The sequence below is a fragment of the Ranitomeya variabilis genome, chromosome 8, assembly GCF_051348905.1.
Source record: "Ranitomeya variabilis isolate aRanVar5 chromosome 8, aRanVar5.hap1, whole genome shotgun sequence".
Taxonomy (NCBI): domain Eukaryota; kingdom Metazoa; phylum Chordata; class Amphibia; order Anura; family Dendrobatidae; genus Ranitomeya; species Ranitomeya variabilis.
This window is the reverse complement of record NC_135239.1, coordinates 104,218,397-104,233,405: the sequence shown is the minus strand read 5'-3', so window position 1 is coordinate 104,233,405 and position 15,009 is coordinate 104,218,397. Positions and strand designations below refer to the sequence as shown.

The 15,009-nt window shown below is 43.5% G+C and overlaps 1 protein-coding gene across 1 annotated transcript in view; it reads right to left on the bottom strand.

The window, feature by feature from the left end:
- Window positions 1-15,009, bottom strand: part of HMCN1 (hemicentin 1) — a 768,245-nt gene that overhangs the window by 599,235 nt on the left and 154,001 nt on the right. Inside the window, exon 22 of the mRNA XM_077275842.1 lies at window positions 12,423-12,591. Within this exon, the coding sequence (XP_077131957.1) occupies window positions 12,423-12,591 (169 nt within the window). The remainder of the gene's footprint in view (window positions 1-12,422; window positions 12,592-15,009) is intronic.

The window sequence follows — 15,009 nt, the reverse complement described above, 5'->3', positions numbered from 1 at the left end:
GGTGTGTCCATTAGATGTGCCAATTCTGGCGCTTAGCCTCCGCTCTTCCCACTTGCCCTGGTGTGTTAGTAAGTGGGGTAGTAGTTGTAGGGTTGATGTCAGCTGTTATATGTCCACTGACATCATGTCCAGGAGTTAGTAATGGAGAGGTGTCTATCAGACACCCCCATTATCGTATGGGAATAAACATACTAGATAGTATAGGAGGAAACCAATATGGCTAAATAGAGATGTAAGGGGCGCAATAAGTGGCAAAAAGAAAGCATTTAGAGAATTAAAGGAAGTAGGAAGTGATAAGGCATTAAATAAATACAGAAAATTAAATAAATTCTGTAAAAAGCAAATCAAGGCAGCAAAGATTGAGACAGAGAGACTCATTGCCAGAGAGAGTAAAAATAATCCCAAAATATTCTTTAACTACGTAAATAGTAAGAAACTGAGAAATGATAGTGATGGCCCCCTTAAAAATAGTCTGGGTGAAATGGTGGATAAGGATGAGGAAAAAGCCAATATGCTAAATGACTTTTTTTCATCAGTATTTACACAAGAAAATCCCATGGCAGACAATATGATCAGTGATAACAAAAATTCCCCATTAAATGTCACCTGCTTAACCCAGCAGGAAGTACGGCGGAGTCTAAAAATCACTAAAATTGACAAATCTCCGGGTCCGGATGGGATACACCCCCGAGTACTGCAGGAATTAAGTACAGTCATTGATAGACCATTATTTTTAATCTTTAAAGAGTCCATAATAACAGGGTCTGTACCACAGGACTGGCGTATAGCAAATGTGGTGCCAATATTCAAAAACGGGACAAAAACTGAACTCGGTAATTATAGGCCAGTAAGCTTAACCTCTACTGTGGGTAAAATCCTGGAGGGCATTCTAAGGGATACTATACTGGAGTATCTCAAGAGGAATAACCTCATGACCCAGTATCAGCACGGGTTTACTAGGGACCATTCCTGTCAGACAAATCTGATCAATTTCTATAAAGAGGTAAGTTCCGGACTGGACCAAGGGAGCGCAGTGGACGTAGTGTATATGGACTTTTCAAAAGCTTTTGATATGGTGCCACACAAAAGGTAGATACATAAACTAATAATGGGGATAGGGGAAAATATGTGTAAGTGGGTTAAGAGCTGGCTCAGGGATAGGAAACAAAGGGTGGTTATTAATGGAGCACACTTGGACTGGGTCGCGGTTAGCAGTGGGGTACCACAGGGGTCAGTTTTGGGCCCTCTTCTTTTTAACATACCGTATTTTCCGGCGTAAAAGACGACTTTTTAACCCCTAAAAATTGTCCCAAAAGTCGGGGGTCGTCTTATACGCCGGGTACGGCGTGTGCAGGGAGCGATCCTGGATGATTCCCAGGGTCTGAAGGAGAGGAGACTCTCCTTCAGGCCCTGGGATCCATATTCATGTTAAAAATAAAGAATACAAATAAAAAATATGTATATACTCACCCCTCTGAGAAGCCTGGCTCTCACCGGTGTAAGCATCTGCCTCCGTTCCTAAGAATTGCAGAGCGTGAAGGACCTTCGATGACGTCACGGTCAGGTGACTGGTCACATGAGCGGTCACGGACCAATCACAGGCCAGTCACCTGACCGTGACGTCATCGAGGGTCCTTCATGCTGCAATTCTTAGGAACTGAGGCAGACGCTTACACCAGTGAGAGCCAGGCTTCTCGGAAGGGTGATGAGTATATACATATTTTTTATTTTTATTCTTTATTTTTAACATGAATATGGATCCCAGGGCCTGAAGGAGAGTCTCCTCTCCTTCAGACCCTGGGAACCACACGCTGTATATGATGACTGGGCTTATAAGATGACCCCAGTCTTATACAGCGGGCATATCCCAAATTCCATATTTTATATGGAAAAGTTGGGGGTCGTCTTATACGCCCAGTCGTCTTATACACCAGAAAATACGGTATTTATTAATGACCTTGTAGGGGGCATACAGAGCAGAATTTCAATATTTGCAGATGACACTAAACTCTGCAGGGTAATCAATACTGAGGAGGACAATTTTATATTACAGGATGATTTATGTAAACTAGAAGCTTGGACTGACAAATGGCAAATGAGCTTTAATGGGGATAAACATGGGTAGAAGTAATAAGATGTATAACTATGTGCTTAATTCTAAAACTCTGGGCAAAACCATCAATGAAAAAGACCTGGGTGTATGGGTGGACGACAAACTCACATTTAGTGGCCAGTGTCAGGCAGCTGCTACAAAGGCAAATAAAATAATGGGATGCATTAAAAGAGGCATAGTGTTATGACCCCAGTGGACAGGGTCTCAGAGGAACGTGTAAGTCTGCAAGATACAAAAATCCAGCTCATAGGGCTGTGGTAACTGGGTTGACCAAATAGCTACTCCTAACGCCAACACTAGAAGTAGCCGGGGATCATGCCTATGGTGATCGCTAGATGACTCGCGCCAGCCGGAGAATCTAACTACCCCTAGGAGAAGAAAACAAAGACCTCTCTTGCCTCCAGAGAAAGGGACCCCAAAGCAAGATACAAGCCCGACACAAATAATAACGGTGAGGTAAGAGGAAATGACAAACACAGAAATGAACCAGGTTCAGCAAAGAGAGGCCAGCTTACTAATAGCAGAATATAGCAAGATAACTTATCTGGTCAACAAAAACCCTATAAAAATCCATGCTGGATATTCAAGAACCCCCGAACCGTCTAACGGTCCGGGGGGAGAACACCAGCCCCCTAGAGCTTCCAGCAAAGGTCAGGATACAGATAGGAACAAGCTGGACAAAAATACCAAACAAAACAAAAGCAAAAAGCAAAGAAGCAGACTTAGCTAGAAAAACAGGAACCAGGATCAGAGGACAAGAGCACAACAGATTAGCTCTGATTTCAACGATGCCAGGCATTGAACTGAAGGTCCAGGGAGCTTATATAGCAACGCCCCTGAACTAACGGCCCAGGTGAGGATATAGGAAAAGACAGACGCTCCAGAGTCAAAACACTAATGACCACTAGAGGGAGCAAAAAGCAAAATCACAACAGTACCCCCCCCTTAGTGAGGGGTCACCGAACCCTCACCACGACCACCAGGGCGATCAGGATGAGCGGCATGAAAGGCACGAACTAAATCGGCCGCATGAACATCAGAGGCGACCACCCAGGAATTATCTTCCTGACCATAGCCCTTCCACTTGACCAGGTACTGAAGCCTCCGCCTGGAGAGACGAGAATCCAAGATCTTCTCCACCACGTACTCCAACTCGCCCTCAACCAACACCGGAGCAGGAGGCTCAGCAGAAGGAACCACAGGCACAATGTACCGCCGCAACAAGGACCTATGAAACACGTTGTGGATAGCAAACGACACAGGTAGATCCAGGCGAAAGGATACAGGATTAAGAATTTCCAATATCTTGTAAGGACCAATAAAACGAGGTTTAAATTTGGGAGAGGAAACCTTCATAGGAACAAAGCGGGAAGAAAGCCAAACCAAATCCCCAACACGTAGTCGGGGACCCACACCGCGGCGGCGGTTGGCAAAGCGCTGAGCCCTCTCCTGTGACAACTTCAAGTTGTCCACCACAAGATTCCAGATCCGCTGCAACCTATCCACCACAGAATCCACCCCAGGGCAGTCAGAAGGTTCCACATGACCCGAAGAAAAACGAGGGTGGAAACCAGAGTTGCAGAAAAACGGCAAAACCAAGGTGGCGGAACTAGCCCGATTATTAAGGGCAAACTCAGCTAACGGCAAGAAGGTCACCCAATCGTCCTGATCAGCAGAGACAAAACACCTCAAATAAGCCTCCAAAGTCTGATTAGTTCGCTCCGTCTGTCCATTAGTCTGAGGATGGAAAGCAGACGAAAACGACAAGTCAATGCCCATCCTACTACAAAAGGATCGCCAGAATCTGGAAACGAACTGGGATCCTCTGTCTGACACAATATTCTCAGGGATGCCGTGCAAACGAACCACGTTCTGGAAAAACACAGGAACCAGATCGGAAGAGGAAGGCAGTTTAGGCAAAGGAACCAAATGGACCATCTTGGAGAAGCGATCACATATCACCCAGATAACAGACATGCCCTGAGACACCGGAAGATCAGAAATGAAATCCATGGAGATATGTGTCCAAGGTCTCTTAGGGACAGGCAAGGGCAAGAGCAACCCGCTGGCACGAGAACAGCAAGGCTTAGCTCGAGCACAAGTCCCACAGGACTGTACAAATGACCGCACATCCCTAGACAAGGAAGGCCACCAAAAGGATCTGGCCACCAGATCTCTGGTGCCAAAAATTCCTGGGTGACCTGCCAACACCGAGGAATGAACCTCGGAAATGACTCTGCTGGTCCACTTATCAGGCACAAACAGTCTGTCAGGTGGACAAGAATCAGGCCTATCAGCCTGAAATCTCTGCAACACACGTCGCAGATCAGGAGAAATAGCTGACAAGATAATACCATCCTTAAGAATACCAACAGGTTCAGCGACTCCAGGAGCATCAGGCACAAAGCTCCTGGAAAGAGCATCGGCCTTCACATTCTTTGAACCTGGTAAATACGAGACAACAAAGTCAAAACGGGAGAAAAACAATGACCAGCGGGCCTGTCTAGGATTCAGGCGTTTAGCAGACTCGAGATACATCAGATTTTTGTGATCAGTCAAGACCACCACACGATGCTTAGCACCCTCGAGCCAATGACGCCACTCCTCAAATGCCCATTTCATGGCCAACAACTCCCGATTGCCCACATCATAATTTCGCTCCGCAGGCGAAAACTTCCTAGAGAAAAAGGCGCAAGGTCTCATAACAGAGCAACCAGGGCCTCTCTGCGACAAAACGGCCCCTGCTCCAATCTCTGAAGCATCCACCTCAACTTGAAAGGGAAGCGAGACATCAGGCTGGCACAAAACAGGCGCCGAAGTAAACCGACGTTTCAACTCCTGGAAAGCCTCCACGGCAGCAGGAGCCCAATTAACCACATCGGAGCCCTTCTTGGTCATATCCGTCAAAGGTTTCACAATGCTAGAAAAGTTAGCGATAAAACGACGGTAGAAGTTAGCGAAACCCAAGAACTTCTGAAGACTCTTAACTGACGAGGGCTGAGTCCAATCAAGAATAGCTCGGACCTTGACTGGGTCCATCTCCACAGCAGAAGGGGAAAAAATGAACCCCAAAAAGGGAACCTTCTGTACACCAAAAAGACACTTTGAGCCCTTGACAAACAAAGAATTTTCACGCAAAATTTTAAAGACCATCCTGACCTGCTCCACATGCGAGTCCCAATTATCAGAAAAAAACAGAATATCATCCAGATAAACGATCAGAAATTTATCCAGATAGTTCCGGAAAATGTCATGCATAAAGGACTGAAAAACTGAAGGGGCATTAGAGAGCCCAAAAGGCATCACCAAGTACTCAAAATGACCTTCGGGCGTATTGAATGCGGTTTTCCATTCATCCCCTTGCTTAATGCGCACAAGGTTGTACGCACCACGAAGGTCTATCTTGGTAAACTAAACCACTTGGCACCTTTAATCCGGGCAAACAAGTCAGACAACAGCGGCAAAGGATACTGAAATTTGACAGTGATCTTATTTAAAAGCCGATAGTCAATACAAGGCCTCAAAGATCCGTCCTTTTTAGCCACAAAAAAGAATCCCGCACCAAGAGGGGAAGAAGACGGACGGATGTGTCCTTTCTCCAGAGACTCCTTGATATATGAACGCATAGCGGTATGTTCAGGTATCGACAGATTAAACAGTCTTCCCTTAGGAAATTTACTGCCTGGAATCAAATCTATTGCACAGTCACATTCCCTATGAGGAGGCAATGCACTGGACCTGGACTCGCTAAAGACATCCTGATAATCAGACAAGTACTCCGGAACTTCCGAAGGCATAGAAGAAGCAATAGACACAGGCAGGGAATCCTCATGAATACCACGACAGCCCCAACTAGACACTGACATAGCCTTCCAGTCAAGGACTGGATTATGGGTCTGTAACCATGGCAGCCCCAAAACAACCAAATCATGCATTTTATGTAGAACGAGAAAACGTATCACCTCGCGGTGTTCAGGAGTCATGCACATGGTAACCTGTGTCCAATACTGCGGCTTATTTTCTGCCAATGGCGTAGCATCAATACCCCTAAGAGGGATAGGATTTTCTAATGGTTCAAGAATAAAACCACAGCGCTTAGCAAATGAGAGATCCATAAGACTCAGGGCAGCACCTGAATCTACAAACGCCATGACAGGATAAGATGACAGTGAGCAAATCAAAGTTACAGACAGAATAAACTTAGGATGCAAATTACCAACGGTGACAGGACTAACAACCTTAGATATACGTTTAGAGCATGCTGAGATAACATGTGTAGAATCACCACAGTAGTAGCACAAGCCATTCCGGCGTCTATGAATTTTCCTCTCATTTCTAGTCAGGATTCTATCACATTGCATCAAATCAGGTGTCCGTTCAGACAACACCATGAGGGAATTTGCGGTTTTTCTATCACATTGCATCACATCAGGTGTCTGTTCAGACAACAACATGAGGGAATTTGCGGTTTTGCGCTCCCGCAACCGCCGGTCAATTTGAATAGCCAGGGACATGGTATCATTCAGACCTGTGGGAATGGGAAAACCCACCATAACATTCTTAATGGCCTCAGAAAGGCCATTTCTAAAATTAGCGGCCAGTGCACACTCGTTCCAATGTGTCAGCACGGACCATTTCCGAAATTTTTGGCAATACACCTCAGCCTCGTCCTGGCCCTGAGACATAGCCAGCAAGGCTTTCTCTGCCTGAATCTCAAGATTGGGTTCCTCATAAAGTAAACCGAGCGCCAGAAAAAACGCATCAATATCAGCCAATGTCGGATCTCCTGGCGCCAACGAAAAAGCCCAATCCTGAGGGTCACCCCGTAAGAATGAAATAACAATTTTTACTTGTTGAGCAGAGTCTCCAGACGAACAAGGTTTCAGGGACAAAAATAATTTACAATTATTCCTGAAATTCCTAAACTTAAATCGGTCTCCTGAAAACAGTTCAGGAATCGGAATCTTGGGTTCAGACCTAGGATTTCTGGTAACATAATCTTGTATACCCTGCACACGAGCGGCAAGCTGGTCCACACTTGTAATCAAGGTCTGGACATTCATGTCTGCAGCAAGCTTAAGCCACTCTGAGGTAAAGGGGAAAAGAAAAAAAAAATGAGAGAGGGAAAAAAAAAACTCAAAATTTTCTTTCTTATAATCCCACTTCTGCAATGCATTAAACATTTAATACTGGCCTGGCATACTGTTATGACCCCAGTGGACAGGGTCTCAGAGGAACGTGTAAGTCTGCAAGATACAAAAATCCAGCTCATAGGGCTGTGGTAACTGGGTTGACCAAATAGCTACTCCTAACGCCAACACTAGAAGTAGCCGGGGATCATGCCTACGGTGATCGCTAGATGACTCGCGCCAGCCGGAGAATCTAACTACCCCTAGGAGAAGAAAACAAAGACCTCTCTTGCCTCCAGAGAAAGGGACCCCAAAGCAAGATACAAGCCCCCCACAAATAATAACGGTGAGGTAAGAGGAAATGACAAACACAGAAATGAACCAGGTTCAGCAAAGAGAGGCCAGCTTACTAATAGCAGAATATAGCAAGATAACTTATCTGGTCAACAAAAACCCTATAACAATCCACGCTGGAGATTCAAGAACCCCCGAACCGTCTAACGGCCTGGGGGGAGAACACCAGCCCCCTAGAGCTTCCAGCAAAGGTCAGGATACAGATAGGAACAAGCTGGACAAAAATACCAAACAAAACAAAAGCAAAAAGCAAAGAAGCAGACTTAGCTAGAAAAACAGGAACCAGGATCAGAGGACAAGAGCACAACAGATTAGCTCTGATTTCAACGATGCCAGGCATTGAACTGAAGGTCCAGGGAGCTTATATAGCAACGCCCCTGAACTAACGGCCCAGGTGAGGATATAGGAAAAGACAGACAATGCTCCAGAGTCAAAACAGTAATGACCACTAGAGGGAGCAAAAAGCAAAATCACAACAGCATAGATGCTCATGAGGAGAACATAATTAAACCTCTATACAAGTCACTAGTTCGACCGCACTTAGAATACTGTGTACAGTTCTGGTCTCCGGTGTATAAAAAAGACATAGCTGAATTGGAGTGGGTGCAGAGGAGAGCGACCAAGGTTATTAGAGGACTGGGGATCTGCAATACCAAGATAGGTTATTACACTTGGGGCTATTTAGTTTGGAAAAGTTAAGGCTAAGGGGTGATCTTATTTTAATGTATACATATATGAGGGGACAGTACAAAGACCTTTCTGATGATCTTTTTAATCATAGACCTGAGACAGGGACAAGGGGGCATCCTCTACGTCTGGAGGAAACAAGGTTTAAGCATAATAACAGACAAGGATTCTTTACTGTAAGAGCAGTGAGACTATGGAATTCTCTGCCATATGATGTTGAAATGAGTGATTCATTTCTTAAATTTAAGAGGGGACTGGATGCCTTTTTTGAAAAGTATAATGTTACAGGGTATATATACTAGATTCCTTGATATGGCGTTGATCCAGGGAACTAGCCTGATTGCCGTATGTGGAGTCGGGAAGGAATTTTTTTTCCCCAATGTGGAGCTTACTCTTTGCCACATGGTTTTTTTTTTGCCTTCCTCTGGATCAACATGTTAGGGAATGTTAGATTAGGCTATGGGTTGAACTAGATGGACTTAAAGTCTTCCTTCAACCTTAATAACTATGTTACTATGTATTACTAACCTCAAAATCAAATTTAATAAAGACACAGATAGAGTAAAATACTCCAACTGAAACAAGCACTCCCCGACCTTCTTTTACCCATTTATTAATCAAAAACTAAAAATATAAAAATCAAAGTAATACTCATCTTTCCATCAGTAATCCATTAATGTCTATGTCCCACGACGATCTAGATGGTTTGATGAGTGGTCACATCAGTGATGCGATAGCTCACCATGCCAGCTGGAACACACTGAGCCATGGAATCACCACCAGTCACATGCAGCCGTGTTCTCACAAAAAAAATGAGAAAAAAGGCAATTGGATTTTGAGTTTCAAAGTAGTGCCCAGTGTCAAAAAGCTGGGTTTGTATCGTAGGTGCATGGGTTTTCCAGCAGGACAATGACCACAAATATACTTCAAAAAGCACCCAGAAAAGGATGGAAACAAAATGCTGGAGAGTTCTCAAGTGAGCAATGAGTCTGGATGTAAATCCCATTAAAGAGATCTTAAAATTGCTGTTGGAAGAAGTCATCCTTCAAATATGAGAGACCTGGAGCAGTTTGCATAAGAAGAGTGGTCCAAAATTCCAGTTTAGAGGTGTAAGAAGCTTGTTGGTAGTTAAAGGAATCGATTGAATACAGTTATTTATTCGAAAAGGTGTGCAACCTTACATTAGGTTGATGTTTCCAACAATTTTGTCCGGCCCATTTTTGGGGCTTTGTGTGAAATTATGTTAAATTTTGCTTTTTTTTCTCTGTTTTTTTGTGTTGTTCCAATACACACAAAGAAAAAAAACATGTGAATAACAAAACATGTGTAATTGCAATAATTTACTCGGAGAAATACTTTATTATCTAGAATAATTTTAAAGATGCAAACACTTTCAGACATGACTAATGCTTAAAAAAACAAACAAATGAGGAATAGCATTCTCCATTGTCTCTCATATAGAGTGCTAAGAATGTGGCTTCCATGCCACAACCACGTGGCCATCAGCATTTTGGGCAAAGATTAAATGGGCCAATGGGAAGTGGGATGATCAGGCTACCTATTGTACATGGAGGCCAATGTGACCAATGAGCACCTTATTTGTTTGAGTGATAGAAGTGCATAACTGAAAGAAATCAGCGACAGTATACATTGGTATACATGCATGTTCACACTGGCCATTAAAGACACAAAACATAAGATAGAATCAAAATAAGCACATTCCCTGCTATAAGTAATAAACATTAGTACATCTAGCTCACATAGGGTAGTTAGCAAACACATTTTTTATTTAAAAAAAAGCGTAAAAGTCATCACACCAGCGACAAGGTTTACCTAACTGAGACGGTCCTATCGTCTGGTATTAAAGCCTTGCCATGTGTCAATGACCTCATGGGAATGACCAGCTATGGAAAGCTATATCAACATAATGCCCAGCTCAAAGAAAGGAAGGCCACACGCTTACCTGGACTAAGTGCAAAAGCCTAAATCAAAGCTAAAAAAAACTAACTGGGCATTAGTCGATATAAATTCAGCATATGGTAGCATATTACATATATACCCACTATAGCCACATATTACCTCAATATGATTATCCAAAATACCACAATATTGCTACTAAATAATACCGTTACACCACAAGTTGCTACCATAAAATGACTTAATAATATTACCCTACTGTATCAAATAGTGCAGTCAAACCTTCACAACTACCATTGCTACTCAGTAGTGACCCAATTATATTATCACACTGGATTAGTGATTAGTGGATTGTTCTCTTTCCGCACATTATTACATGCAGTTAAAAAATTAAATATATTACTATGACTATTACTAAGTCTTTATTGTTCACCCACCGCAACCCCTTTGTATACCATACCAATTCCCTTCCACCTCTCCAAATCCCATCCCACCTCCTCCCCAACCTCACCACGACATTTATCCCATCCCTAACCCATCTCTTCAACCTATCACTAACTTCTGGTACCTTCCCTTCTGCTTTCATACATGCCACAATCATGCCTATCCTTAAAAAGCCAACCCTCGACCCAACCTCTATGTCCAGCTATCGCCCAATATCAGTGCTCCCATTCGCTTCCAAACTCCTGGAGTAGCATGTCCATGCTGAACTTTCCTCCCACCTCTCATCTAACTTGCTCTTTGACAATCTACAATTTGGTTTCCGACCCCATCATTCCATTGAGACTGCCCTGCCCAAAATTACTAACGACCTACTTACAGCCAAAGATAACGGACAATACTCTATACTCCTTCTTCTAGACCTGTTCTCTGCTTTAGACACAGTTGACTACTGCCTTCTACTACAGATCCTCTCTTCCTTTGGCATCAAAGACCTCGCCCTATCCTGAATCTCCTCATACCTTTCCAACCACACATTCAGCATCTCCCAATCCCACACTACCTCCTCATCCCACCCTCTCTCTGTTGGAGTCCCCCAAGGCTCTCTTCTAGGACCTTTACTCTTCTCAATCTATACATTTGGCCTTGGACAACTCATAAGGTCCCATATATTCCAGTACCACCTTTATGCTCATGACACTCAGATCTACCTCTCTGGCCCAGAGGTCACCTCACTGTTGTCCAGAATCCCGGAGTGTCTATCAGCCATATCCTCCTTCTTCTCCTCTTGCTTCCTCAAACTCAATGTGGACAAATCTGAACTCATCATCTTTTCTCCATCTCACAGATCTTCCTGACCTAATCTATCACAATAAATGACATCACACTTTCCCCCATAACAGAAGTCTGCTGCCTCAGAGTAACCCTTGACTCTGCCCTGTCCTTCAAACCGCACATCCAAGCTCTTTCCACCTCCTGTCACCTCCAGCTCAAAAATATTTCCAGAATCCATCCTTTCCTCAACCCTCAATCTACTAAAATGCTTGTGCATGCCCTCATCATCTCCCGCCTCGACTACTGCAACATCCTTTTCTGTGGCCTCCCTGCTAACACTCTTGCACCTCTCCAATCCATCCTTCACTCTGCTGTCTGACTAATTCATCTCTCTCCTTGCTACTCCTCTGCTTCTCCCCTCTGCAAATCTCTTTTTCACTGGCTCCCATTCTCTCAGTATATCCAGTTCAAATTACTAATACTGACCTACAAAGCCATCCATAACCTGTCTTCTCCATATATCTCTGAACCAATCTCCTGATATCTTCCCTCACGTAATTTCAGGTCCTCCCAAGACCTCCTTCTCTCCTCCATACTTTTTCGCTCCTCACCTAATCACCTCCAAGACATCTCCCAAATATCCCCCACCCTTTGGATTTCTGTGCCCCAACATGTCCGACTATCACCCACATTCGGATTCTTCAGACGGAACTGAAAACCCACCTCTTCAAGAAAACGTACAGCCTGCAATGACCCCGCTGCCTCCTCACCGCTATTTGGAACTACCGCCTCGCCAACACCGGAGCTGCTGCAACCCTCGACCTACTGTCTCCTTCCCCGCCATCCTGGAGAGTGCAAGCCCGCAAGGGCGGGGTCCTCCACCCTCTGTATTAGTCTGTCATTGTTAGTTTGTTTACTGTAAGTGATATCTGTAATTTGCATGTAACCCCTTCTCATGTACAGCACCATGGAATCAAAGTGCTATATAAATAAATAATATACTATACCTCTGGGAAAATGGTGAAATTAGCTGCGTCTCCTTTGCCCACGTTATAAATGGTGGTGGAACACTTTTTACCTCACAGGGAAGTATCACGCTATCACCGACTTTTACATATATTTCCGTTTGACTATTTGAAACTCCTAATATATCTGACTTTACAATTCGTGGTTTTACTAAAAGAAAAGGAAATTCTTTGCATTAACATGGCATATTTTAAAGTTGTTACTCATAATATGTTGTGAATATGTGATATTTTAGTGATGTGAGCTAAAGTACTAAAACCTAAAACAAATTTACAAAACCGGTTTGCTATGAGGTTATTCTGTTTATGTGATGCCAAATATAAAAAAAAAACACATTGTTTAAAAAGCTTAAAAAACTGTGTCCACATACACAACCAATTATTTCTATAGAACTCATGTATTCAACAAGTAAAATGAGGCAACATTTCACATTGCCAATTACAAATATCCTGACATTTTTCTCTTCAGCTTCTTATCAGACTTATGGTATGTGTCTCTATATTAACAAGCACTGAAGTTTAGGACACTTTCCTATTGACGATGTTATCCCACATCTGTAAATGAAGGCTTTCTCCACTACTATGATATCATCAATATCAGACCACTGAGGGTTTAACCTTAGACTTCCACTGATCAGCTGCAGCGGTCAGAGTTAAACACTGTACTAAGTGGAATGTCCGCCGCTCCATCATACTGATTAGTGGCTGCTGTCGGGTACAGCTCATGAGATCCTATTACTTGAAGAAGGTGATAACAGCTTATAAGGGAGGGACCCCATGATCGTATATCGATTACCTATCCTAATATCCTTAAAGGGCTATTCCCATCTCCAACATCCTATCCCAATATGTAGTAGGTGTAATAATAATAATATTAGCAAATATCTCCAATATGAAATGTAGTATAGTTCTTCTGATTCGCTCTGTTGCTTACCTAATGTGTAAGCATTGCAGTAGCTTAGGTATCCATGGTTAAAGATGTGTTTGCTGCAGACATTTTTTAATATAATATACACTCACTGGCCACTTTATTAGGTACACCTGTCCAACTTCTTGTTAACACTTAATTTCTAATCAGCCAATCACATGGCGGCAACTCAGTGCATTTAGGCATGTAGACATGGTCAAGACAATCTCCTGCAGTTCAAACCGAGCATCAGTATGGGGAAGAAAGGTGATTTGAGTGCCTTTGAACGTGGCATGGTTGTTGGTGCCAGAAGGGCTGGTCTGAGTATTTCAGAAACTGCTGATCTACTGGGATTTTCACGCACAACCATCTCTAGGGTTTACAGAGAATGGTCCGAAAAAGAAAAAAAATCCAGTGAGCGGCAGTTCTGTGGGCGGAAATGCCTTGTTGATGCCAGAGGTCAGAGGAGAATGGGCAGACTGGTTCGAGCTGATAGAAAGGCAACAGTGACTCAAATCGCCACCCGTTACAACCAAGGTAGGCCTAAGAGCATCTCTGAACGCACAGTGCGTCGAACTTTGAGGCAGATGGGCTACAGCAGCAGAAGACCACACCGGGTACCACTCCTTTCAGCTAAGAACAGGAAACTGAGGCTACAATTTGTACAAGCTCATCGAAATTGGACAGTAGAAGATTGGAAAAACGTTGCTTGGTCTGATGAGTCTCGATTTCTGCTGCGACATTCGGATGGTAGGGTCAGAATTTGGCGTAAACAACATGAAAGCATGGATCCATCCTGCCTTGTATGGAGCATCTTTGGGATGTGCAGCCGACAAATCTGCGGCAACTGTGTGATGCCATCATGTCAATATGGACCAAAATCTCTGAGGAATGCTTCCAGCACCTTGTTGAATCTATGCCACGAAAAATTGAGGCAGTTCTGAAGGCAAAAGGGGTCCAACCCGTTACTAGCATGGTGTACCTAATAAAGTGGCCGGTGAGTGTAGTTTAAATCACGGATTATAGGTTGAGGCAGTCCCTGCCAATACTGAAGTAGTAACATCTTATCAATCATTCATGTGACTGCTGCGGCCAAACAAGGACCTTAGTGGTGATGTGTTGCTCATGCAAATATCAGAACTGAAGCAAATCACTGGCTGCAGCTGTCACATGAATAATGAAAAATGATAATATTGTGCTCATATAGAAAGGTAGGAGACAAAAAAAGCGCAAATAGGGTCTTATCCCCAGGATGGTTTCCAATCATTTATGAGAGAACTGCTCACCTGGTGGTACAAAGTAAAAGCGTGTAGTTGTCAGCTGCTGCAGATCCACAGGTCGGCACTGCGACCTCTCAGAACCGTTATAAAAGATTAATGTGGATAAAATCCGCGCTGCTGCGACAAATGATGGATCTAGATATAGTTATAAGATGTTCGGGTGGTTTATTCAACGCGTTTCGAAGCTCATGGCTTCTTCTTCAGGAAGTTTCCACAGAAAGATATGACACATGGTACTATCATGGTACCATGTGTCATATCTTTCTGTGGAAACTTCCTGAAGAAGAAGCCATGAGCTTCGAAACGCGTTGAATAAACCACCCGAACATCTTATAACTATATCTGGATCCATCATTTGTCGCAGCAGCGCGAATTAACAATA